The sequence below is a fragment of the Castor canadensis genome, chromosome 8 (assembly GCF_047511655.1).
Source record: "Castor canadensis chromosome 8, mCasCan1.hap1v2, whole genome shotgun sequence".
Taxonomy (NCBI): domain Eukaryota; kingdom Metazoa; phylum Chordata; class Mammalia; order Rodentia; family Castoridae; genus Castor; species Castor canadensis.
The window spans coordinates 44,053,103-44,080,619 of NC_133393.1; the positions used below are offsets into that span (position 1 = coordinate 44,053,103).

The 27,517-nt window shown below is 39.2% G+C and overlaps 2 protein-coding genes across 3 annotated transcripts; one reads left to right on the plus strand and one right to left on the minus strand.

Moving 5' to 3' along the window:
• Positions 1–39: 39 nt before the first annotated feature.
• Positions 40–12,172, minus strand: Pak1ip1 (PAK1 interacting protein 1). 2 transcript variants are annotated; one of them, XM_020186222.2, is made up of 10 exons: positions 11,821–12,172; positions 9,468–9,633; positions 7,669–7,789; positions 7,521–7,595; positions 7,029–7,081; positions 6,245–6,390; positions 6,063–6,160; positions 4,194–4,293; positions 2,758–2,881; positions 40–2,614 (listed from the first exon to the last, which is right to left on the minus strand). In XM_020186222.2, the coding sequence occupies exons 1-10, from the start codon at positions 11,899–11,901 to the stop codon at positions 2,415–2,417; spliced, it is 1,164 nt and encodes a 387-aa protein (XP_020041811.2). In that variant the 5' UTR covers positions 11,902–12,172; the 3' UTR covers positions 40–2,414. The 2 variants fall into 2 exon arrangements, with proteins under 2 accessions (XP_020041811.2, XP_020041812.2); XM_020186223.2 differs by having other exon boundaries at positions 9,468–9,630; positions 11,821–12,169.
• Positions 12,173–12,314: 142 nt separating this feature from the next.
• C8H6orf52 (chromosome 8 C6orf52 homolog) lies at positions 12,315–27,252 on the plus strand. Its single transcript, XM_074084837.1, has 4 exons — positions 12,315–17,748; positions 18,224–18,404; positions 22,964–23,009; positions 26,832–27,252. Exons 1-4 carry the CDS (start codon positions 17,678–17,680, stop codon positions 26,972–26,974), a joined length of 441 nt encoding a protein of 146 aa, XP_073940938.1. The 5' UTR covers positions 12,315–17,677; the 3' UTR covers positions 26,975–27,252.
• The last annotated feature ends 265 nt before the right edge of the window (positions 27,253–27,517 follow it).

Genomic DNA, 27,517 nt, shown 5'->3' on the forward strand with positions numbered 1-27,517 from the left:
AAAGCTTAGCACCCAAAATGAAACAAAACAAACACCATATTGACATAGTGGTAAAAATGTGATTTTATAAAATGTTCAAGTAATCTACAGGTAGATAGGATGGCAGACTAAGTCTGAACATGTGACTAATAACAAATATAAATGATCTAAATATAAAAATTAAAATAGAGATGACCTAAATGGATTAAGAAATGACTCAAGCAAGTGTGGTAGTGCACATCTGTAATACCAGCACTCCAGAAGCTGAGGCAGGATAGTGAGCACAAAGCTAGCTTGGGCTACATAGTAAGATCCCACCTAAAAAGAAAAAGAAACAAGATTCAAACTGTTAAAGGCAGTGGCAATGCATATCTGTAGTCAGCTACATGGTTGCTTAGGCAGGAAGATCAAACTCAGGAGGTTGAGGCCAGCCTGGGAAACAAAGTGAAACACCATCTCTTAAATAATAATAATAATGAGATGTAGATAGATAGATATAGATATAGATAGATATATATAGATATATATAATGTGTACATATAAGTACACTTAAATATACATACATACATGTTTTTTTCAGTGACTATATGAACCATATCCTGCCTACAAGAAACTTACTTTAAATAAAAAGGATTTAGACAGGTTGAAAATAAAAGATGGAAAAAAATCAGATAAAGCAGACTTTAGAGCAAAGAAATATCAGACAGACAATAGTGCTGTATAAAGATAAAAGAGTCAATGTGCCAAGAAGGCATAATATATCCAACGGTACAGCTGCAAAAGGTATGATACAAAAACTGATGGAATTGGCAGGAGAAACAGAAAATTCCATAATTATTAAATCTCTCAACAATGACAGAGTAAGTAAACAGAAAATCAGCAAGGATACAGAAAAACCCAACATCATCATCTACCAATATGATCTCATCAACGTATGTAGGATTCTCTAGCCATCAACAGCAGGTATTCTTTTCAAGTATCTATAGAATAGTTGGAAGCAGGAAGAGTTGGAACAACTATGGAGAGTAACTACTAATTTCTTTTTGGAATGACAAAAATTTTCTGAATAGATTGCTGATAGTTGTACCACTGTGAATCAGTTAAAAACCACTGACTTACACATTTTACTGAGTATAGCTAATAAGGGCAATAGGAGGAACCCTTGTGGTTAGAGAAAGAAAAGCCGTGTTCATTGCTTCTACATTCTGGTTATGTTACTGTACTGTATTTTGCAAGGTGCTGTGACTAGGGTAAAGAGGGAATGGGACCCCCAAGGACTTCTTACAACTATATGCAAATCTACAATCATCTTTTTTCTTTTTCTTTGGTGGGACTGGGGTTTGAACTCAGGGCTTTATGTTTGCAAAGTAGGCACTCTACCGCTTGAGCCACATCTCCAGTTAATTATCTCAAAATTTAAAAATCAACTTAACAAAACTTAACCAGCTGCATTTTTGTTATTTATATGCCTAAAATAAGTTAATGAAGAGATAGACTGAAGAGTTTGACACAACTGGGTTCATGTCCTAAACAACTTCTATGAAGTGAGTAGAATTCCATTGCCCAAGTGTTGATATCTTATTTAGCCTAATTAAATCATTCTCCGAAGTCTGGTGATGTAGCTCAGCAGTGGAGTATTTGCCTAGCATGTGCAAGACCCTGCGTTTGTGTCCAGCACTTCCAAAAAAGAAGAAGAAAAGAAAAAAAGCATTCTTCTAATGGCCGTAGGCATGTGATGTCTAATTCAAACTTGGGTCCTATATTAAGGTGTCTTTTCAAAACATCCATTAGTCTGCTGAGAAAAATGCCTTTGTCTTCTAGGTAAGAGATGACAAGAGGATGACAAGATTATAATGAATGGGCTGGATTTAAGACTCCCTCAGTTCAATGAGTTTTTTGATGCCTTTGAAGAGATGAACACATAATGAGAAAAGTCATTTTTCTGCCCTTACATTTTCTTTTCATTCACTGCTTAGAAGCAGAATTGTTTGAAAACTTATGTCAATCCTCCTGTGCTACAAATTGTGTTCTCAGGGCTAGGAGCATAGCTCAGTGGTAGTATATTTGCCGAACACATGAGAAGCCTGGTTCCATTCCCAGTCCAGCACCACAAAAAAAAAGAAAAAAGAATGTGTTAAAATTTTTGTATTATTTTAAATTACAAAGATCTTTATTACTTTTGCACAACAGTAAAAATTATATAATTAACATATTATATAACACCATGATATATAGCATCTGTCAAAAATAATTTTACTGCCGTTAAAAAAAAAAAAGCTTAAAAAGTGGTTTTATAAGATGCATATTTTCTCCAGAAGAAATCCCTCACTGTCCTTGCTATTTCTCAGAAAAAAACAGGTATAATATTTGAAAAGAATAATTCTGTCAAAAAGGAGTTCTCTTGGGCAGGAAACATTAGGGATTCACTTCATCAGTTATATCTTCTTCTTTTTTCTTTTCTTTTCTGACATTTCTATCACTTTCCTCTTCTTGGTTGACACCACGCTATTTCCTTTTGTTAGCTTTTTACTGTAACTAGTTAAATCACATTTCTTTGAGTTAGGTTTTGACGTTTCTTCTTCTTGCACCATGTCACCAGATTCCTTTTTGCTGATTTTGGGGTGGTCTTCATTTACTAAAACAAAAGAGACAGTGTGCTTAAAAGTGGTTTTTCCCCATTTTAATAAACAGGTCAACAACAAAGCTATCTGGACATCCTTCACTTCAACAACTCGAGGTGACACACTGCTCACAGTTTTAAATAATAACTTCATTTACCAGGCGAGGGCTCTGCTGCTGGAGGCAGGCTCACTTTTGTACTTGTCTCTCTGTCCAACCACACTCCAAGACATGTCAGCCTGGCACTGGTGTTCACTCCACAAAGCAAAGATGGGGGAATTTTCTAAAACAGGAAGAAGAAAAAAAAAGTTTTTAATACAGTTAACATAGAGGAATTTGGGATAACTGCTTTTCTTTGTTCAAAATGTTACCTTAATTTAAAATTTACTGCACATTCATGCTCCACAAAACAATGTTTCAGTCAACGAGAGTGCATGGGCAATATTACATGCCACATAGCCTCCATGGTTCTAAGCTATACCATGGAGGTTTATGTATGTAAACTATTGCGATTTCTTAGAATATAACCAATAGAGAAATAGGCAAGAGAACTAAACAGAACTTTCTCAAAAGAAGAAATTCAAATGGCCAAAAAACACATGAAAAAATGCTCACCATCTCTAGCTACTAAGAAAATAGGAGAAGGGGACCAGGAACTAGACAAAAGGTTAGTTCAAGAGGGATTAATTTAGAATGTAACACATATGTACAGGAAAGCAATGAGAGTAAACTCTCTGTATAGCTATCCTTATCTCAACTAGCAAAAACCCTTGGTCCTTCCTATTATTGCTTATACTCTCTCTTCAACAAAATTAGAGATAAAGGCAAAATAGTTTCTGCCTGGTATGGAGGGGGTGGGTGGGGGTGTTTAGGGAGGGGGCGGGGGGAAGGGGGGGAGAAATAACCCAAACATTGTATGCACATATGAAGAAAAAAAAAAAAGAATGTAACCCACTGGTAAGTGATGCGTGCCTGTATTTTCTTGAGCCTAAGATATTTAGATATTTAAATAAAGATATTTAGAAGTAATCTACTATCTTGATTCATGATTTGGTTTGACTATTGTTTACAAAGTCAATTCTAAGTACCCAGAAATTATAGACAGAGACTATGTAGTGATCATTTCTAGGGCTTAACAAAGAAGCTTACACAAAGTAGATATTCAAATCATATTCACAGAATGTTTATGAAAATAAAAACTGGGACTCTAAGAAGGCTGCAGAAGGGTATTTAATTTTTAGTTATCTGGTTCAAAACCGCTGTTAGTTCCATAATCAATCAGGATCTTCCAAACTGTTTTTAGTAATGGCAGTCTTTTTATCTCATGTCTTACAGACAGCCCAATTACACAAAAAAGCAAGTAGAGTTTTCCTGATTAGAAGAGCAGGTAGCTCAGATTCTCAAATGCTAAGACCTAAGGCAGCTCTGTAAGAACCCTAACTTTAAACTATTAATATCAATCATTCCTGGAAGAGATTAAAAGGTAATTTAAAAAACTAAGTCTTATAACCCTTAAAAAATTTCTACCTAATTTTACTTAACACTGACAGCAAAACTAACATTAAAGTATATTTGCACCATACTAAGACACCAACCTTATCTTGCTTAAGCTCCCACATTTTGATGAAACCATCATTTGATGCTGTAACTAGAACATGATGCTGTGGAATTTCAAAGCTGAACATGTCTTTTACCCTAGGATAGAAATAATAATGTCATAGAAGACTGTTTCTTCCAAAAACTGTGATGTCATCATAAAACTTCTACACAGTCTCTTCCCTTCTCAATGCTTCAAGTATTTCCAAATTGCTCAATGAACAGTGTCTTAAAATATAACCATGCTTCACATTCCCATTTATCAATGAGTCATTTTCAGGCCAAAAGATAAAATTGTCAATCATTTCTTAAGGATAAACTGAAAAGATGATAACCGTAGATAATTAGGTTATCTCAAATGAAATAAAGATATCTAAAACGATGTCCCTCACGTCAAGCAATTCCAAGTTCAGTAAGAAAGGATAACAGAAATGAGGAAACAAGGTCCTCCTTGACTCTTCAAGGGGTGAGGGAAGTAGCTTCCCTCATCTCATCACCACCATCCCTGCCTTTTTTCTCTTCTGGATTATGGAGGTTGCTTAATTGGCCTTTCTGCTTCCATTTTTGCCCCTAACAATTTTGTTTTGTTTTTTAATGGAAATAAAATCATGTTACCGTCAGGCTTAACACCCTACAACATAGAAACCTGCCTTACAATAACAGGTAAATGGAGGATACGGCTGGTGATACAGAGAAATCAAGACTGTCCTAAAGTAACAAATGCTGAAGCTGGCAGTATGTGTACGGGGCTGGCTCCTGAAACTAGTCTGCCTACCTTTAAAGTTTTCCGTAAGAGGCCAGATAACGGGTTAGGAACAAAGCTCAGTGACAAAGCCTTTGCCAAACAATGAGGACTCATAAGAACACACACTCTTGTCTCTTTTTGTTCACCATAAAAGAAACAGATATTAGCCAAACACCATTAAGTGTCAGTAATACACTTGAAATGGTTTTCCTTAAAAGCATTTATGTTCTAATACAAGAGAAAAGTAAGGTCTGTACACTGACTGCAGAACTGAGAATTTACAAAGACAGATTTCTTTTCTTTCATTTTTTTTTTTTAGTATTGGGGTTTTCATGGCCTACACCTTGAGCCACTCCACCAGCCCTACCCCCACACCCTTTTTTTTTGGTGATGGGTATTTTCTTTTTTCTTTTTGCTGGTACTGGGGTTTGAACTCAAGGCATCATGCTTGCAAAGCAGGTACTCTACTGCTTGAGCCACACCTCCAGTCTGGTGATGGGTATTTTCGAGGTAGGGCCTCACAAATTATTTGCCCAGTCTGGCTTCCAACTGTGATTCTACTGATCTCTGCCTCCTAAGTAGCTAGGATTATAGGTGTGAGCCACTTGCGCCTGGCAAAGACAGATTTCTCAAAACAACCATCCTTTGGACATAGGGTTATTTACACAAGTAAATAACATCAAATAAAGTATAACTCAGTATATTACCACATTTTTCAAAATTATAGTGAAAATAGCAAGGGTATAAGTCAGAGAAAGTGTCTGGATTGGCTCCATTACTTAATGGTGGAGTAATCTTAGCCAAGTCAATGAACTACTCATTTGAGTCAGTATCTATGCCCTGGAAACACAGCAAACATTAAGAGATGCTAATCTTTCCTGTGGGGAAAGATTAGTATGGGAAGGGTGAGGTAAGCAAAGGGAACTAAGTAAAAGAACAAGAACAAGAGTGGTCAGGGACAAAGCTCAAGATACCTATTCTACCATGTATCATATACATGTCAGCACATCTGATTATCTCTACAGTTGTTCTGCTTTATGAAACTACTGCAAATATAACATTTATTAAGATTCTACACACACATACACATACACACACACACACACACACACACACACACTACCTGTTTTCATGAGCTTTAAATTCACAGAGGCACATTAATGAATCACAGTCAAAAAACCTTACAAGTTCCTCATCTCCAGCTACTGCAAGGACAGAGTCCTGGGAGAAAAAAGAAATATTCAGAATGTCATTGGCAGTTCTGACCATCTTCATAAATGTCATCACTGATTTATGATAACTTACTGAAAAAAATGTAATGGAAGAAATCCTCTTTTCATTTGTGATGGTGCCACTAACAGAGGCAGTATCAAGTTGATAGATGTCTATTTTATTCAGTATGACAACTACATATTTCTCTCCCTTTGGGGACCATTCCACTATGTGAGCATCTGTAAGTTTAAAAAGCCACATTTATTTATTTTACAAATAAAAAAAAACCATAGTAACCATAGTAGTAATAAAGAGCAAATATTCATGCTGTACATTTTCACATTCATTTTTCTACTTGATTTTCACAACATACTTTGTAGTATACATTTCACAAGTTAAAGTTTAGATAATAAACTGAATTCAAAGAATTACTGAAGACTGGGTGCCAGTGGCTCACGTCTATAACCTTTGAGATTTGGGAGGCTGAGGATGGCAGTTGAAGGCCAGCCTGGGCAAACAGTTTGTGAGACCCCCATCTCCAAAATAACCAGAGCAAAACAGACTGGAGATGTGGCTCAAGTGGTAGAGCACCTGCTTAGCAAGCACAAAGCCCTGAGTTCAAATTCTAGTCCCACCAAAAAAAACAAAAAACAATTAAAAAAAAAAAACCCTCACTAAAGATCATAAAACTGGTGAACAGCAGCACTGCAAGAACCCAGATCTAAAATAGGCAAGGAAAGTAACCTACAACACTTGCTCTCAGAGGTAACTACTATCATACAGGAAATAAATGTGTGCATACACACATAAGAATATGTACGTGGACATTCCTATCTATTAAGTTATTATAAAATACACTTCAAACTATAATACTCACTTTGTTTTATATTTTTTATGAAAGCTGATCTTCCCTCCACAAGATTCCATGTTCTGCAAAACAAGAAGCTTGCTTATGCCATGATCATCAATTAACTTACTAAGTGAAAAAGCATATGCATAATGAAGACTCAACCAAACTGGCAATTTTACTAAATAATGGCTATCTAAAAGACCTGCCATCTTTCTTATGGCAAAATCTTAAAACTTAAGACATTCCTATGCCCCTTTAATATGTTGAATTCACTGTAGTTTGAAAAGGTTTCATCTCCTAACACATTTCTCTTTAACTTCACAGTTTACAATGACTGCAGCACAAGTGCATGCTTGATATAGGTCATTTTAATCCTACCATAATGAAATGGTTCACTAACTTTCTACATTTCCCTTGTATCACAGTAACTTTAGTTGAAAACTGTAGAGCAATACAGAAATATGTACCTATTGCAGTAAAAGATAACAGTAAAGATGTTCTTGGGCATTAATGACTTACCTTAATGTCTTATCAGTACCAACAGACAGGGCCAACTTGCCAGATGGGTGAATAGAAAGGAAAGTCACATGTCCTCTAAAATGAAATCAACAGTTAGCTCCCAACTTGTATGGCACATGGAAAATAGTGATGGGAATAGCCAACTCACTTGTGAGCTTTAATGGACTTCAAACATTCCCATTTCTTTGCATCCCAGACACAGATGAGTCCATCTTCAGCACCACTGATTAAGTGCCTGTTGCCATAGAATTTCAGGCAAGTTATTGTGCCTGTGGAAAAACCAAGATAGGCAAAATACAGGAGACCCTTGATAAATCTGCAGGTATATGGTTTCTAAGGAGACCGCCAATGAGGAAAAACCCTGAATGCTCAGGATGCACAGACTTCAGTACTGTACTGTGGATGCTCAATTCATTTTTCCCACGTCACCAACTTCTGCTAAAGACATGTCACCTTGCAACAAGTCAAAAATTTTCATTTTATCACTTAAATTAAACATATTATGTGCTCTTTTTGGCTTAGGGAGGATTACTGTAACTTTTACCTTGTTTTTTGGGTGTGATTTGCTTTGTTGGGAGGCTGGTTTTGTTATTTTTTACAAAATTAAGAAATGGAAAACATTGAGCAGATCACAAAACAATTTAAGCACAAGTGACAATAATGTGGGACTGAGCGTTTCTGTGCTCAACTGAACATGTAATGCATGTGCAAGAATTCAAAACTTTTGTTGTTGAAAATTTTTTTTGATGGCACTTGATCAAAACTACATGTAATAAAATCTGCAGATAAGATGGGCTTACTGTACTCACTCTGAACACAAACTCAAAAACAAAACAAAACATCCAATGTCTTAATATTACTGAATATACTTAAAAGTCTTAGGTGATGAAATAAATTTGTTTCATATAAGAACATACAATTTTTCTTTGCTTCTTTATATGAGGAATGGATAAAACCAGGAACCCTACTTTATTCATCCCCATTAAAACTCCTTCTAAGTTCTTTTCTCACCTCCGAATATTAACTGGTTTAAACAGGTCAGATTTGTTTATTTCTTCCAAGCCCAAGAGATAAAGAGGACTTCCTCATATGTACTGGAAGTGGGAAACAGAGGGGAAAAGGAATGCATGGTGCAATCACTTAAATCCTAGCTTCTGACAAAGAGCAGACACTTGTCAAAGAAGCTAAGGACCATGTAATAGAAGGCAAACATTTATTATTCCAAATTTACTGTTAGAAACCAATGCTCAGGGCTGGTAGAGTGACTCAAGTGGTAGAGTGCCTGCCCAGCAAGCATGAGGCCCTGAGTTCAAACCCCAGAATGGCCCACCCTCCCCCCAAAAAAGAATCTCTGAAATAGATGAAAGAGAGGTTAGGAAAAGGGCACTTATCTGCTGTTCTTTGCAAGCAACCTGACCTACTTAACTACTACATTTCCTCAAAGTATATAATAATTAATTGTATTAATATGAGTTTTCCCTTCCATGTACCTTCTTGAATATTAAGTCCCTCATGCCTATGCCCTGGAAGATGCAATGAAAACACTACTGAGGAAAAAAAAAGTTACCTATTCAGTCTTCTATCCCTTGAACTTGAAACTATCTTGGGAAATGTCAAAGCAGTGTGGAAAATCCAATCATGAGTGGGGAATTACTTCTTGACCTCTTCATTCTAGTGACCTTTGCCTCCTCTGTATTTTAGCCCTGCATACCTACAATGATCTGTGGTAACTGTGCCCATGCTGCAGGTGTTGGGAATAAAACACAGAAGAGACCGTCTATCTTCCAAAAGCACTGTGAGCAACTAGCCGGCAAGAAGCCATTTTTTTTAAATTGCTAAATCCCCTAGTATAAAATCTGCTACATAACAGACATGTGACAGTCCCACTGAAGCTGAACTGTAAAGCAGTAAGACCTCCACATTATAGTAAAGGATACAATCTCTTACCGTTGTGATGTACTAGAGCCCCATGTTCTATCTTCTTTTTCATGTCATAAATATGAATTGTTTCATCTTTGCTCCCAGTGACTACAAAGCGACTGTTTACAGCCACCGCTGACAATGAGGCAGTGTGGGCATGGTGAGTGAAGTCAGCCACTGGAGTCCATTTCTGCTGAAGAGTAAAACAAACCATCAATGCCATAGTCACATCACAGGTCTCTGGAAGTAGATAAATGGTCCCACAATCACAAAAACTACCAATGGATCTTACCAATAGAGAAAAAGTATGAAATGAGATAAAGATTAGAAAAACAAAGAGCCTAAGAACTGAACAAGGAATGTAAGGAGGTGGGAAGGCAATGCTGAATATTGTGACTCCATAACCCAATGGAGACAGGACTATGGATTTTAAAGTGCCACCCCAAACTTTAACACATTTACTTATGTGTGAGACTTCCACATCATTCATTCATTCAAAAGTTCAAATTTTAATTTGGCTTTTTTTTTTTTTTTTTTTTTCATTATTTTGGCTACACTGGGGCTTGAACTCTCAGGGCCTCATGCTTGCTAGGGAGGCACTCTTCCACTTGAACCACTTCCACCAGCCCTCAAATTTTATTTTGAATTTATTTATTCAAGTAATGACTGACTACCATGTCTGGCATACTTTAGGCAATAGAAATGCAGAAGTGAACAAAAGTCTCTATTTTAACGGACCTTTCATTTTAGTAGGAGAGATATAAACTAATATATTACACAGAGTTCAGTAAAATGACAAGCCTTATGAAGAAAACACAGAGTATGGGCATGTTTCCATTATTGCCCACATAAGCCCTAGAGAATCACCAATGCTGAGGAGTCAGGGACCTCTGCTTATTGCCATGTGACTTTAAGATTGGGATTAGGTGAGTGCAAAAAACAACAGAACACATACACACACTTTGAATTGAAGGAACTACATCCAAAAAGTACTAACAAAACAAAACACAGAAAAAGAAAAACCTCACCAATTTTTTTGCAGATACTTAAGATATACTGCTGCAAATCCTTCCATCAATCAGGACCAATGAGCCTCTTTTGACCCAAGGCATTATGTTGCTGAGGCGCTACTATGGCTTTAAATTAAGGAATAACCTTTGTTTATTCATGTCACATAAATTATATTGGCTATCTCGGTTAATCTACTGCCTAAATTTAGAAGCAGTGTTGAGTAATGGTTAAGAGTTCAAAGTGTGGGAAACACCTGGAGGTCCCTGACATTTTGCCTCAGCTCTCCCATTTTCAGCTGTGTAACCTTCAGCAGTCCCTTAAACTATGGATGCAAAACCCTCACTTTCTTTATCTCAGAGTGTTGCTATGAGGGCTACTGAAACACAGGAACCAAGTTTACTACAGAGAAAATATATATTGAATAAGTACTCAATCCTAAACACAGTCCAATCTACCTGTTTGCCTACTGTGTTGGCAATTAACCTTTTTATTCCCACATCTAGTAAAATACTCCTCATATGCTACTATAATTTCTCTCCATCATCCACAATCCCTTAAGGGGTCTACAGCAAGATCCACACCCCTGGCATCTCTTCACCCTCCTCACCTGCCCACATTAAGTTCCCAATAAATAATGAACTAGTATCACTTTCTTCATCTATGAGGGGTCGATCCTGATCCAGCCCTAACATTTTTAAAGATATCAGAACAGCAACTCACTGAAAGAGCGAGTTAGTCTTTCATTTACCCTGAATACCTATACATTAACTGTTGACTTACAATCTACAATTCATTTTTCCGTGTACAGAAATGCCAGCTTCCTTTGGTGTCTTTATTTTTATTAGTTGACAACTAATTGTGCATATTTATGGTACACAGTGTGGTATTTCAATACATGCATACATTGTAGAACGATAGGATCGGGGTGATTTGTGGTGACATCCAGCACCTCAATCTTTGTATTGAGATCAAAATACTCTACTTTGAAATATACAATTAGTTGTCAACCATAGTTACCCTACTATGCCAATAAAAACATTGAAAGCCATTTCACCATCCCCTCCGGCCCCTTCCCAGCCTCTAGTAACCACTACTATGCTACTTTCTACTTGCATGAGATTAACGTTTTGGTTTCCCCCCATGGACATTTTGTCTACTATAATAGATATTATCTTATCTCATTTTGCAAAATGTGTAATGTGTTTTAAAGATCAACTTTTTACTTAAATTCCCTGAGTTTGATTCATCAACTAATCCAATAAAACCAGATGTAAACTGCAGGCGCCGGAATGTTTACCTCGGCCGTGTGGGAACCGTACCAGACTTTCCCCCGCCCCTCTCTGGACTCCCTGCGCTCGCGGAATCTCACCTCGTTGCCACTGGTTTCGGGCTTCGGATGAACAGTGAACCCAAAAAGGACCTGCTCATAGCTACCAGCGACCAGCTCCATTCAGCAGCACACGTGCCTTTCCTCGGAACACTGCAAGGCGTCGGGTGGTGACGGAACCGGAACCAAAAGGCGAGGTGGGGGGGGTCCTTCTTATGTCAGCGCTCAAATTATACGCCAGAAAGCAGGGCTGCCTTTTAAGCGCCTGTATTCATGGAACTGGTTTCAGTGCTTGAAATCACATGGATTTTCGAGGCGGAGAATAAGGAAGGACGCCGCATGAGGAGGTTCCTGTTGAAAGGAGAAAATAATTGCGGACAGCAGGCAAATTCTAGGATGCTGTGAGCTACGCTCATCTGACTGGATGGGCGGGGCATCCTCTGCGCAAGTCCCTCATTTCCGGAACGTCTAAGGAAGGGGCGGGGCCAGCTTGTCGGGGTCGAAGGGGACGAAGCAGTAGCTCCTGGAGGTGTGATGTTTAATCAGTGTCCGGGGTACTGTGTTGTGGGCAGGAAACAATGGAGGGAAATTTTTCTGTCGTAACAGGGCAAGGCGGAACGGGATTTAGGGTTCGCAGTCACCGGAGCAGACGGTGCCGGTGCCCGGGCCGCAAAGACCGAAGTCTGGGCGCTACACGTCCCGGTCCCGCATCCCCCGCGCCGCTCACCTCTCTTTCCTGCGTTGTTCGCGTGTCTTAACGGGGGACAGATTGGCCAGCGTCACAAGACACCCTGGCACTGAGGGGTAGAATGTTCTAGGACATGGTGCCCCGTTCCAGTCCTTTCACTTTCCTGTAGTCCCGTTTAGGGGCAAAATCACGTTAATGGAAACAAAGATAACCTTTTATGTTGAGATTTTCATAAGGTGTAGAGGTTCAGGGGTGTGTTAGAAATTACAGCTTTCTAGTCAGGCACCGATGGCTCACGTCTGTAATCCTAGCTACTCAGGAGGCGGAGATCGGGAGAATCGCGGTGAAGCCAGCCCGGGCAACTAGTTCTGGAGACCCTGTCTCAAAAAACCATCACAGAAAAGGGCTGGTGGAGTGACTCAAGGTGTAGGGCCTGAATACAAGCCCCAGGATTGTTAAATAAGAAATTACAGCTTTCTCACAAACTCTTAATAGAGCGAGGCTCAGATCGTAAGTTCTTGTAAACTTCATGGAGGTCGGTGTGACAGCAGGAGAAGGTGCACACATCCAGTTCTCCGCTCGTTGGTTTCCAGGCAAGCACTTTTGTTGTCTGCTGTTCTACATATTTGATTCTGTAAACATTTTAATTGGTGCTTGTTAGGGTCTTGTGGAAATGACCTCACTTTGAATGTTTGATTGTCATTCAGCTCAGGGTAGGCCTTGTGTTCTGCCAGCTTTGTCTGCTCCCTCTGTACTGTCTTACAGGAGCTTCTTCAGTGCTAATTTTCATTATGTTACCAAAAAATCAGATCATTTTACTATTTAAATTATTTTCTGTTTACTGTGATTAGTTCCTCTAGGACTACTAGAGTTGGAGGAGTATGAAGGTGTCCACTTGGTCTGGGACAAAGAATAGGACATTTCTCATTTCATCCTAAGCATGCCTTCTTCACCTTTTGTTCTATATATTAGTTCACTTTAATACACTCGTATCGTCTCTCATCTAAAAAGAAAACTGAATAAAATTATTTCAAAATCATATATTTAATTCTGTTGCTTTTGGCATGTCCCTCACACCCTGCTGTTTGAGAAGTATTAATACTTCTCAAATACGGTTTTTGAAGCTTATTTTAATCTGACACTACAATAGGGTAAGTACTATTGTTGAAAGGAAAATTCCTTAGACCAATAAAGTGTAGCAGAGTTTATGTGAGCAAAACAAAACATGATTTGCAAATTGAGCAGCTCCCCAAACAACAGGTTCTGAGAATTCTAACCAGCAACAGCATTTATAGAAAAAAGCCATTGACTGTAGCCTAGTCCGTCCGCAAGTCTGTTGACTTTAAATCAGTTAATTGGCTACAGGGCCTCCAATAACCAACTGAAGCTTAGTGTGATTAAACTCATTGGTTTGGTCTGATGGGCCCAAGTGCAGGTGCCCAGTCCAAATCCATGACCTCACAAATTAACACTATTCAGCATCTATTAACAGGTGCTTACACTTTTACCTGCTGAAGTATTTGTAAGTTTTTAGAGGAGAAACTTGTGACTGGAGGTCTTGTGCTCCAACCAGGACTCTTAGGGGATAGTGGGTTCTCAAAACTATAGTATTGGCACAACAGACATAAAGTGATTTACTACTTTAAAAAAAATGTTAGAAATTAGTAGAGTCGATCAAAGTTAAGAAGAACTAGTGAGCATCCAGACCAAATGTTAAACCCAGGGCAGAAGTTTTAAATCTATAAAGTATGTGAGAATTTCTGAGTATAAGTTTATGGAGAATATTGATAAATTTTAATTACATTTTCAAAGGGATTCATGGCTCATTAATGAAATTCTTGGGTAAGTAAATCCCAGGGTAAAATACCCTAATTCATTATTGGGTAATAAATACAGAAACATCCAGAAAAGTGACATTTTCAAGATCACACAGCTAAGTAACAGAGCCAAGAGCCATTGCTTCTTACATTTTCTTGGCTTTGAATATTCTCTTTCACAGAGAACAAAGCAGCAGCATTTCATTTAATTTGTGGCCATGGCAGTAGTTTCATAACTTGCTTGGGTTGCAGGGATTCATTGTCACAAGAAAAATGTTGGAGAATTGTGTACCTGTACAACTGGATTGAAGCTAAGCAGAGCATACTTCCTCTAAAACCTTTTCTCTCAGTTGCCAAGGAACTATTGAGAGCTCAATTACAACACTAAAGTACAACAGGAATTTTTTTTTTTTAGTTTTGCTTTTAAATATTGATTGAAAAGCTTTTTGCACTTGAGTCATGCATTGATCGATTCATTCAACCTGAGTTCCTGGCTTTGTTTGCCAAAAAAGAAACAGTTTTCCTTTTTGGGTAGTGAGGGTAAAGAACATATCCTGGGCTAAGAGCAGGAAAGAAAAGAGAAAAATCAGATGAGTGACTACACTCCTTTCTCAATTGGAAAAGTTACAACTTGGTTAAACTCTAGGACTACAGGGGTTCCATGAGGTTGTATTCCCAAAGGACTTTGGTCCCCTCCATTCCAGAGGTAAAGGAAGTAGAGATAGTGGTCAACTTTCCTGGACAATAGTAATCTATCCTGATATAAATCTCTTTCATGGGGGTAATCCAGCAGAAACATTTGCATTTGGGGCCAGAGCAGAACAATGTGAACCCTTCCCTAATGCCCATCTTCATCTCAAGGGTCCACCTGGCTCACCTGGCTGGTTTTAATGATACCTTGACCACTGCCTCGGCCTCCTTCCTATCTTATCAGTGTTCAGCTTCCACATTCCTTTTCAACTGCAGCCTCAGCTCCCACCCATTCATAGCCATAATTCTGATTTTCTTTCTGCAAAATAAAATCAGTCCTAATATGATAAGGAAAAATTAAAGCATTTACAGAAACGATCCTTAAGCAATTTGCTTTATTAGCTGCCCAAGCTGCTATAGTGGTTGGGAATTGTGTTTAACTTAATATAATGAACAATGGCTTAAATTGTTAAATTGTTTAATTTCTTTTAGAAATCAGAAAGTAGGCCAGTTTAGTGTCAGTTAAGGGAGTCCCCAGTCATCAGGGACCCAGACCTATTCTGTCTTTCAGATTGTTAAAGAAAAAGTTACTCACTGATAACCTGTTAAAATAGGGAAAGAAGAATATTCAGGGCTATGTGAATAGTATAGCGACCACTGCAATGAGGCATTGGAGTGGGGGAGATTGGACTGAACACAGTCTGGCCAAGTAGGACTTCATAGCCAAGGAACAGTGCAGGGCTCAGTGGATGGAAAAATCACTAAAGAAACAGCAGGGGTGAGAGGGATTCTAATTAAGCTAACCTATTCGGATTCTGGATGAAAAGTAGAGTGACCAGATATCACCTGAGGTGGAAGACAAGCTGATTTGACATTATAGATGACCAGGTATCCAGGAGGAGGGGTTTTGGCTAAAATGACTTAGCAAAGTTCTTTTGTTAAACCTGGATTTTATAAATAAGCAAGGTGCAGGTGGGCCTAAGAAAAGGTTCAGAAGCTTGACTAAAGTCTGGCCAAAGAATCTCTCAGGATCCAGTATTGTACATGACTTTGCCCTGATGTCACCTCAAAGTCCAAGACAGCCACAGAGTTACTTTGTCTCCAGTCCCTACATGTAAGCCCACACCAGGCCCAGGGAAAGGGTAGAGGATGAATAAGTTCCCTTCCATCTAATCAAATGTCCTTTGTCCACATAGCTTCATCAGTCTCCTTCTAAGAGTTCTGTTGACATCGTAGTAGCCAGATTGGCCACATCTAGCTGCAAGGCAAGCTAGAATAAGTCTTTTTTAAAATCGCACCTACTGCTGCCCCAAATAAAAGCAGGGCTCTTATATTAAGAGAAAAGAAATCAGTATTGGGTAGCATCTGGCAATATCTACTAAAAATGTATCTTTTATCAATATATATCAACTGCTAATCAAAAAGTCTCCCTTGAAGACATGAGGAAATCTGCTAAAATGTAAGTTCTGCTCTACTGTCAGTGCCATAGCCCTGCCTGCATATAGTAGGAACTCAGTAAATAATTGAATGTTTGAACAATCTGAATTCATCATGTTTTTTTATTTTTCATTTTACAGGTAAAGTACAGAATACATTAAACATTTAAACAGTGGAGTAGTTATTGCCAAGCTTTAGGAAAATGATCAAACTATAAGTGCCCTTATTTAGATTCCAAGTTATTTTAAATTTTGAAATGTGTGTCGTTGCTAATTAACTCCAAATCAATTGAATTAGAGCCTGTGTTTTAAACAACATGCCCAGGAGTTTGGAAGCACTGTTTGCTTTGTTATTTTTAGGGAAAACCCCTAAAAATGTATCTATCTATCCATCTCCTCTCTATCTCTGTCTCACTCTGTCTCTTTCTCTCTTGTTCATCACTTGGAAGGCTGAGGATCACAAGTTTGAGACCACAGTAGGTTACATAGAGAGACCCTGTCTCAAAAAAAAGTACTGAACAACAAAAATATTTCTCCAAAAATTTGTCATGTAAGTGCATGTGGGAGTGTGTGTATGATATATACTACTTTTCTTCCTCTTATTTTGCATCTGATTACAATAATGATTTCAATTTCAGGAGATTAAAAGGAAGCTGTTACATACTGGTTTCAATAGTTATTCTTAGCAGATAACTGGGGAGGGAAACATCAGATTGTGGGATTTATGTTTGATTTTAGTTATGAAAAGTGATGGGATGCAGTGGAGGTGTGTGGGTTTTTTTGTTTGGTTTTTTATTTTGCACCATTAGGGATTGAACTCAGGGCCTTGCTTCTTGAATTCTACCACTTGAGCTGCAGTCTCTTCTGACTTTGCTGGCCTTGAACCACAATTCTCCTTCTCCACCTCCTGAGTAGCTGGGATTACAACTGTACATCATCACTCCCATTATCACTGTGAACACCTGGGTTCTTCATAGTCCATACACACACACACTCACAGTTCTGCTGGATTCCCCCAGACCTGACAGTTGGGTGAGGGGACTTCCAGCTGGAAGCCATAGCAGAAGTTCTCCAGGTGACCTCAATGTATCCCTGCCTCCCCCACGCCTTTGCCCCATTGGCAGGAATGTGAAACAGGAATTGCCAGTAAATATAATTACTCCATCTCAGAGGTAGTTGTAAGAGGTATTTGTAAGGGTTAGTCTGCCTGAAATTCTTGACACAGGAATAAAGTTTAGATTCTAGTATTCTTTTGTAAATCTGGATAAATGGCCGGAAGGAAGATTTTGGCAGGTTTTGGCATAGCTCAACAAAATAGCTATTACTACTACTGGCAACGGTGAGCATTTTTCCCCCTACTTTGAAAATGAAAACCACTAGTGTTCTAATACATTACTTTGACAATTTACAAAATACTGCTTTTTTGTTTTGTTTTGGTTTTTTTTGGCTGGACTGAGGTTTGAATTAGGGCTTCATACTTGAAAAGCAGGTGATCTACTGCTTAAACTACACCTCCAGACCACTTTGCTCTGGTTATCTTTGGGGATGGGATCTTGTGAACTATTTGCCCAGGCTGGCCCTGAACCGTGATCCTCCTGATCTCAGCCTCCCAAGTAGCTGGGATAACAGGCATGATTGTGAGCCACCGATACGTGATACTTGGCTCAGACTATCACTTTGAATATAGGTGTTTTTAAATAGATGAAGCAGGTATTGTCCTTATTTGAAAGTTCCTGAAAGAAGTTGGAAGGTTTAAATGATTCTGCCTTGGTTGATAACGGTTGTCACTCCTGTTATCTTCCCTCTGCTCTTAGAGAAAAGCCGGAGCTCCAGCCCAACCTGGGTTACCACTGTGGCCACTGGTATGAGCAACAGCATAGCTTGTACCCTCTTTCCTACTACAGCTATGACTCTGCAGTGGATAGAAGTGAACCCAACCTTCTCACTGTGCATGAGACTCCTGCAGACCCAGCTGGAACTCCCGTTATGCCTGAGGTAACCACTGCTGAGATGACTTGTGTCATTCATGTGCTCAATCATGTAACATCAGTTTCCTATCTTTACACATCCATGCCCTCTCACACAAATTTCCACAACTATGGCTTTGGCCCTGTTTTAATGCCAGAGTAAAGCTGATGACAGGGAGGTGGAGGGTGGGGTAGGGAATAACAGCCTTATTGAGGTATAATTGATATAAAAAACTTATAAACTTCTACACATGTTTAATGTACAGTATACAATCTGATGCATTTGTACCTATTCATAACTTAAATTTTTTTGACTTGCAAATGATTCGAGTCTTCTTTCTTTCAGAAACAAAGTAATAGGCCAGTGAAGTCTTGGTCTAAATTTTTGCTATTTAAGATTATCATCATGAAATACATTTTACTAACACTTAAACTAGGGGAGGAGGGAGCTTTGGTTTGTTTGGGGACATGGACACCTTTGGAAAGATACTTTAGCATTTTGATCACTAAGCTACTCAAAGGTGTATGGATAAGAGAAAACCTCCTTGATCTCTCTTTCCCACTCCCTCCCATTTGGAAGAAAGAAACCTTGGGGTAGATCTCTGTGGTCTAGATGTCTCCCCTATACTCTTGCTAAATCTCTATGGTTGGGCTTTGTTTCTGTTTTGGGGGTGAGGCAAGGTTCTTTTGGTTAAGGATGGACTATGTGGTAGATCCTGGCTTTCTTTGCTTGTGTTTGCGTGTAGGGTGTTTAAGCAGAGCTTTCTTTAAAAATTCCCAATCTAGAGGCTGGGTAGAATGCTTGCCTGCTGTGCACAGACCCTGTGTTCAATTCCCAGCAACACACATATACACATGCACCCAAAATTTCCATTTATATGAGCTGTGATTTTTATCACCTCTTTTATCCAACATTTGAAGTGTTTTCAGGACTTTGTAACAAACTTCCTTTTACCTATCTTTAAACTTTTGCCTGAATTTTATTTTATTTTATTTCTTTTACTAAGAATACATTTCTGAAAGTGCTGGGGCTGGATTAAATAATACAATATTTTAAGGTCTGGCACATTGGCCCATGCCTGTAACCCTAGCTACTCAGGAGGCAGAGTTGAGGAAGATTATGGTTCCAGGTCAGCATGGGCAAAGTTAGGAAGACCCCATCTCAACCAATAGCTGGGTATGGTGGTATATACTATCATCCTAGCTAAGGTATAAAGGAGGTATAAATAGGAGGATCACAGTCCAGGCCAGTCTGGACATAAACCAAGAATCTGTCTCAAAAATAACCAACACACAAAGGGCTGGAGGCATGGCTCAAGTAGCAGAGCATCTGCCTTTCAAGCTTGAGGACCTGAATTCATCCCACAGCACCACCAAAAAAAAGTCCTTGCATAGGTCAGGAGTGGTGTCCTATGCCTGTGATTTCAGCACTTGGTAGGTGGACATAGGTAGATAGTGAGTTCGAGGCCAGCCTTGTCTATATAGCAAGACAACTATATAGACTATAAAAAACTATATAGTTTTTTTTGAGAGCAAAAAAACAAGACCAAAAAAGAAAATGCATGCATGAATTTACATTCTTCACTACTGTGGCACAGGTGCTTATTTCTCTCCATTCTTCTCTGTGTGATTAACCAATATGATTGGCAAGGGAGGTAGGTATTAGTGTATTATTGAGGGTCAACATCTTTTAAATGTTAATTGGTATCTGTGTCCCATTACTCTATAACTGTCCTTTGTCTTTTTTTGGTTGGGTGGTGTCTCTTTGCTTACTGTCATATGTATGAGTACTCATATATTAGGAAAGTGGCCCTTTGCAGTCAAAGGTTAAGACTTTCCCATTCATTTCCTAATATGCATAGTGATAGTCTTTGTGTCATGGCTTTTGCCTTCACACCAAAGTTGAACTTCATCTCTAGACCTGTGGTTTCTCAAGCTTATGTTGCTTGATTTTTTTTTGACCTAAACTTTCATTTTCAATTTTTTAATGTGTTTTAGGTGTGCCCCCTTACACAGAGTATCTTGTTATATTTCCTTTCTTTTTTTCCTTTTAACCCAACTTGGGTTTCTCCCTTTTAGCAGGTGCTTGATATTGCATCACTTAAAAAAAAAAATTATTGCCTCAGGTTTTAGCACACTTTTTTCTCCCTTTCACCCCCTTCCTTGTTTCTCTATTTTAGTGGTTACCTTTATATCTTTAAATAGAGAGTTACAGATATGACTATACTTTCAACTTCAGAAATGACTTTTTCTTTTCAGTCATGAGAACATTAAAAAACTTAGCATCCTTTTTTTCTCGTCCTGCCTACCTTTCCCCATTCTTCTAATCGTGTTTCTTGACACGCTCTGGAACTTTCATCCCATTCTGTAATCACATTATCACTGCGTGCGTTTATTCATCAGGAATTATAAATGTATTCTCTCTTGTGACTGTGGTCAACACACTGGGTCATCTGCCTGCCGTCCTGGTGGATATTCCTGATTGGGAAGCTGGTCTGTAAAATGTAATGGGTAAGACTCTGTGGTGGGTTTGTAACTTGCACATGCTCGTTTTGGTCTCCTCTAATGAAGTGTGTCCTCCATCAGATACCGTAGTGATATTCCCCACTGTGGAATGCCCTGTCCTTAGGTCTTAGGTACCCAAGTTAGGGGGTTAGTCCCTTATCCCCAAGAGCCCTCTGCTTTGTTTTGTCAGTGTGACTTGCTTAATGATGAGAGGAAGTGGATGTCTTCAGAATAATTCTCAGGTCTTTGTGTCCGTCAGCACAACTCCCCTGGACTCCCTCTACCAGAAGAAGTCAGTTCATGCTCGTGTCCTTCCTTAAGGGCCACCAGTAGCACACACAGCCCAGGTGACCCAGATCAGAAAGAATGCTCTGTCTTCAGGTAATGTCTGCTTCCCAAACCCTGGCCCTATAGGATTCACATTTACCAGAGCACATAAAGAAAGGAGGAAATGTGAGATTACTTGGCATTGTATGACAGGAAGGACCTCTTTTAAGCACAGTTTCTGGCAATTTTAGCCATTTCTAAATAGAAAAACACAGATGATGTGATTACATTTATGGTAACTGTATCATTAACTTTCCAAACTAGGACATATTTCAGAGTAAGGGAGGCATGCTTTCAGATAGATTGAGGAGAAAGTGGATCTTTGGCACTCAATATCATCTCATTCTTATTAGCAGGGGAGGCTTAATTAAGTTCACTGGTGCCAGAAGCTAATGCAGCCCTTCTACAGAGGGTGATTCTTGGAACACCCATAAAAGGAAGGTTCCTAGAAGGTGTATACAGAGGGGTCATTAAAATGTGTGCTGTTCTAGTACAGCCAACCAAGTCTGACCTAACCAAACAATATCTGTATCAAGAGTGATTCTGGAATTTACTTTCTCATTAGGTAAAACATAATTGATTGGTTTGCTCTTCCACAGCTCTGTATTTCCTTAGCTACCTAATGTCCTGTTCTTTAGCTAAGACCTGGGTTTGGGGCCATAAGGAGGATGTGTTTATGGAGACAATACAGATTGTCTTCTGGAAGGAAGGCCAGGACTTCAGCTGGAGAGTAGGCCACCTGATATGGGAATAAGAAGTGAGGATGTCAGGGGTCTCTGGTGTTTGGTTCTGTTACCAGAGAAGGCATAGGGGGTTCCCTCAGCTTCCCCATTTCCACATGAAATCACAGGAACAATGATGAGCATTTCAAGGGGTTTTTACCAGAGGAGAGTCTCACAAACTGGAAATTTTAGCAAGGATTTCTCTTAATAAAACAAGATAAAGTAGGGAGAAATAGAAAATGGGAGAGAGAAACTTTTCTTACTTCCCTCATAGGAAATGGGAGTGAAGAATCCAATTAGTAGTTCTTATCTGGGGTTTTTGTACTTTCTGATCTAGGGACTACTTGTGGTCTGTTGTCTAGTAACCCCTAACCAATCATTAGAGAATGATTCTGGGTGTGCCTGTTACCCAAAACATGGCCAAGATGGCTGCTGTTTACTGTTCAGAAACATGGAGATGTGAAATCCAAAATAAGAGACAGTATGTGAGTTTTTAGGCTGCCCATCTACCAGACATGCCCTCTAGTTTTCTGTCTGCCCATTCTAAGAGTTTGCAGCTTCTTAATACCTCAAAAGAGAAGGCAGATGCAGATAGCTCCTATGTCTCCCTCTTCTTGTAACTGAACATCTAAAAGGAGGTGATGGGAGCTGAGCTTGCTCTCTGGTTTTTCAGTTCCTGATTCTAATTTCTGAGTGTAGCACTTTTAATTATTTTTTAATTTCCCTGTTGCCTCATCTATCTATCCTGCCTCAGTTCCAGCCCAGGCACTAGGATGACAGTGGGCTCTCAGAAGCTAAAAAGAGGCCAGACTCTTGTGCTAGCTTTGTTTCACAAAGGACTCAGTTCACCCATTTCATAATTGTAATATTATATTAAAGATTCTTCTAATCAAAATTCAAAATAAGTTTGCTTTAAAGAGAGTTTAGTGTTTTAGATATTATTTTCAAGAGCTAGATTTCTTTCCCAAGCAAGCATGTATTGAATATTAAATCTTTACATTTTTTTTTCTTAAGAAACTGGTTTTCTTTGTAGGAAACCATAGCTGCAGCTGAAAACCAAGATGAAGACCCGCTAGCAGGTAACATAAACCTTGAGCTACAGTGATTGAAAGCAGAACTTAACCCCATTTCTAGGTTCCTCATTCACTCAGCTTATTAGAAACCGAGAAGTTTTACTGGAAAATCTCAATATAGATTGCTTACACTATCCTTTTCAGTAATTTGTCCTGTTTTGGGAACCCACTTCTGTGGGATCAATGTCTGCTGTGCTACTGAAAGACTGAAAAATTGCGACAGCACCAAACAGTAAGACATTATATCAGCTGGTCATGGTGTCTCATTGTTATAATCTCAGCTACTCAGGTGGCAAAAGATCACAGTTTGAGTTTAGCCTGGGCAAAAGTTAGCAAGACCCCATCTCAATCAATAAGCAGGTGGGAGGATTGCTGTCTGAGACTGGTCCCAGGCAAAAATGCAGCAAGACCCTACCTGAAAAATAACTAAAGCAAAAAAAGGCTGGGGGAGGGGGTGGCTCGAGTGGTAGAGCACATGCTAGCAAGTGTGAGGCCCTATGTTCAAATTCCAGTACTGTCAGAAAGAAAGAGAGAGAGAATACATCATCTCATTTTGAAGATCTGTTTCCTCCATAAATTTTGACTTTGATATTTGCTATGGTTTAGATGTATCCCCTAAAGTTCTTATGTTAGATACTTAATTTCCAGTGCAACAGTGTTGAGAGGTGGGAACTTTAAGAGGTGATTAAATTGTGAGCAGATATTGTGGAAGCAGATTCCTCACAAAAGGGCAAGTCCATCCCTTCCCACCCTTCCCTGCCCCCTCACCTCTTGCTGTCTCATTCTTTTGCCTCTAACATAGGATGATGTAGCCCTTCAGTCTTGGGCTTCCTTGCCTCTAGACGTGAGCCAAATATGTTTCTACTTCTAATAAATTACCCAGTGTCAATACAAAATGGACTAAGACAAGATTAATTATATTTTAATTGTGTGTGTGTGTGTGTTGAAACTGAACCCAGGACCTTCCATATGTTAAACATATGTTTTATCACTGAGCTATACTTCCAGCCTAGTTTTATTATTTATTTTTCTTGGTGGCACTGGGTTTGAACTCAGGGCCTCACACATGGTAGGCAGGCACTCTTACCTTTTGAGCCACTCTACCAGCCCTTTTTTATGATAGGTTTTTTTTTTGAGTCTCTTGAATTATTTGCCCTGGGCTGGTTTCAAACCATGATCCTCCTTATCTCTGCCTCCTGAGTAGCTAGGATTACAGGTGTGAGCCACTGACACCTGGCTTGATTTCATTTTTTTTATGGAGAAAAAGCAGGAGATAGTTGCTGTGGCCATGGCTTCCTGGCTTCCCTCTGAGTTGCTGGTTCCTGGGGACCTGGCAAAAAGCTTTGTCATGATAGACTGGTGATGCTTCCACTAGTTCTTCATCTGTTCTGGAAAGAACAAAGCTTGTCCTGAGAAGGACCCTGTTTCTGAATGTCTTACTGAGGAAGGGGAGAAAGTATTTTGTTTCTTTAAATAATGGGAAAGAGAAAGAGAAACACTGTTGTCTTGCCTATTTATGATGTTCCTTTCCTCCCTTTCTCTTACTTGAGCTCTGCCCAGACAGACCTATCCACTGCCTTTGTGATCCCTATCAAAGAAGGGAGCATATTACTGTATTATTGTCTCTGTAGCCTTAGAGTTCAGAGGGTTTGCATGCTAGTAGGTGCTCTTTTTTTTTTTTTTTCTTGATGATAGTATTAGGGGTTGACCTCAGGGCCTTGCACTTGCTAGACTGGGGCGAAGAGGGGGAGCGTTAATGGCATACCTGGACAGATGTTGTCACAGGCTATCACCTGTTCTTCTGAAGGCCCATCCATCTCTCCCAGTGATTATTTTTTTCTCCTAAAGTTACCTATATCCCCTCCCTCTTCTCTATGAAAAGGTTACATAAGATTCTAGATCTCACTGGTATTTGAGTAGTCACTTTTTTTCATGCAGCATCCCTCTTGCATGTGATAAAATTTTCTCTTGTTAATCTGCCTATTGTTAGCTGATTTCATAGACTCGGTTGTCAAACTCTGAGAAGGTGGAGAGAAAATGTTCACTCCTTGCCAGCAGCAAAAGTGTAGAAGGCCCACAGGTTCAGGGACGATGTCATTAGTTTGTCTCTCATAACCTTCTGTTACAGTTATGGAAGCATCTGGATCACAAAATCAGGGGCTTGTGAGCTGACCACACTGTGTCTCTTTGCTTGCACACAGGAGGGTGTGTTCACACATAATTGTGTTGTCCTGACATCTCTTGCTAGGGCAGCTGTCTTTAACTATGGAAGAAAGGAACCTGGGGCATGAGTTTAAGAAAAAAAATCTCAGAACACTCAGGGAAAAGTAGAAATGTGGTTTTGTGGCCTGAAGCTCTCAAAGAAAACATGGCTCAAAAGGGTGGGATGCTCCAAAGACCAAGAATCTGGCAACCCAGCCACCAATGACTGATTGACGCTCTGCTCTAAAGCGATTAATACAGATAGACATGCAGTATCTGCTAGGGCTGCTGACACACAATACCACGGGCTGGGTAGCTTTACCAGCACACATTTATTTTCTCACAGTTCTAGAGGTTGAAAGGCCCAGATCCAGGTTCTGGCCAATTTGCTTTCTGAGGAGGGCTGTCCTCCTGGCAGTAGATGTCAACCGTCTCACTGTGTCCTCCCAGGACTACTTCTTTGTGCATGCATGTTAGAAAAGAGAGGGCAAGCTCTGGTGTCTTTTCACATAAGGGTACTAATTCCATCAGACCAGGCTCTCTCCCTCACAACCTCATCTAACACTAATTACCTCACCAAGGCCCCATCTCCAAAAGCTATCACATTGATGGTTAGGGCTTTGATACAATTTTTGTGGGAGGATACAAGCATTCAGTCCTTAACAGGCATACAAATGAATATGAACCCATGAGGGTATGAGGATGCAAATTGTGGTCCTGAATGCATTTGGGCTTGTAAAATTATAAAGAAAAACAGAAAGAACTTCTTTATTCTGTTACAGTTACAGTCAGTACAGGAAGAACAAAAATGGATTAAATTAAAAAAAAAAATCAATGGCCTTGAAAGCCTTGGAAACTTCTGGAAACCTGACAACTTGGACTGAATGCGTTCATGAAAACATCAGGCCATCTTGTAGTCACAGGGTTCCAGGCTTCAGAGATAGGAGTCCAAGTCCTCTTGTGCTTTTGAATTATTTGCCATATAAAATTTGTTCCCTTACGTCAATCTATTAATAAGCAGATAATGTAGCATGTTTATTTTTTCAAAGTCCTGTTTTAGAAGCTCTGGTTTTGGCTAACTGGCAACATTTCTACCCTGATGCTTATTCCAGAAACTCAGAACTCATCCTTGACCTTCCTTCCCTTTTCCCTAAATGGAATTCATCTCTAAAGCATCTCTGACTTTACATTTTTGTTCATCTCTTCCTTAAGCTATTTTTATAGCTTAAGTTTCTATTTTTTTTCTTTGCAGTATTGGAGTTTGAACTCAGGGCCTCGAGCTTGCTAGACAAGTACTCTACTAATCAAACCATGCTCTCAGCCCTTAGATTTCTATGTTCAAGTCTTATTAAAAAGAACAGAATTTAAAATTTTAACTTTTTTTGAGATAGTATCTCCATATGTAGCCCAAGCTGGCCTAGAACTCTCAGACCTTCTGCCTCAGCCTCTTGAGTGCTGAGATTACAGGTGTGCACCACACACCCAGCTAAATTTTAATCTTTAATGTCTGCAATGCTTCCTGCTAATGCTTTTTTTTTTTTTTACAAATTCTCTAGTTTTCAGCCGTTACCAGTAGGTGTTCTGTAAAACTCTTTTTTTTCTCATGTCCATGATTGGCTTCTGCAGATCCAAACCTCAGTTTGAATATTGAAGAATTAAACAAGGAGTTCATGGTGAAAAGTGAAGAGCTCTACGACTCCCTCATGAGTTGTCACTGGCAGCCTCTGGATACAGTTCAATCTAGCATCCCAGATGAGACCCCAAAGTGAAGGATGTTCACTAGGTCATCCAAGTATCAAATTAATTGTATCTTGTTTTGGTTTTGGAGGAAAAAAATTCTTCCAGGAATGTACTGGATTCTGTATGTAAACACAAACTTCCAGGACTTAAATGTGATTGATGTGGTGAGATGTGATATAAATACACTGTACTAGCATGTCCATTCTTGGAAATATCTGATTTTTTAAAATTAGTGTATATTAATTGTACAAAGTGATTTCATTGTGATATTTCCACACATGCATAAATGTTACTTTGATTATATTCATCCTCTGTATTACTTTTTCTTAGTCTCCCTCCCCTTGGAAGCGTGTTATCTTGAGTAAGTGCCAGAAGGCTCACATGACTACTATCATTGAGTATTCTACTGGAAGACACTGGAAAATGGTTTAATAGGAGATACCTTGAGCTCAAGGGATTGTGCACTAACTACTCTACATTTTGCTTACTTCCTGTAACCTTAAACTCTCATGGAGAGAAATGCTATCCACAGAGGATACAAGGTTTCTCATTTGCACCTTGTCTGAAAAAAG

What these genes read in the sequence shown, in the direction of transcription:
- Pak1ip1 (XM_020186222.2), bottom strand. Translation starts at nt 11,901, where the DNA reads ATGGAGCTGGTCGCTGGTAGCTATGAGCAGGTCCTTTTTGGGTTCACT. An exon ending in GGTACTGATAAGACATTAAG is followed by an intron (nt 7,082 to 7,520) that starts GTAAGTCATTAA and finishes CTTGTTTTGCAG; the next exon opens with AACATGGAATCTTGTGGAGG. An exon ending in GGGAGCTTAAGCAAGATAAG is followed by an intron (nt 2,882 to 4,193) that starts GTTGGTGTCTTA and finishes TTCCTGTTTTAG; the next exon opens with AAAATTCCCCCATCTTTGCT.
- C8H6orf52 (XM_074084837.1), top strand. Translation starts at nt 17,678, where the DNA reads ATGGCCGGAAGGAAGATTTTGGCAGGTTTTGGCATAGCTCAACAAAAT. An exon ending in TATTACTACTACTGGCAACG is followed by an intron (nt 17,749 to 18,223) that starts GTGAGCATTTTT and finishes CTCTGCTCTTAG; the next exon opens with AGAAAAGCCGGAGCTCCAGC. An exon ending in AGATGAAGACCCGCTAGCAG is followed by an intron (nt 23,010 to 26,831) that starts GTAACATAAACC and finishes TGGCTTCTGCAG; the next exon opens with ATCCAAACCTCAGTTTGAAT.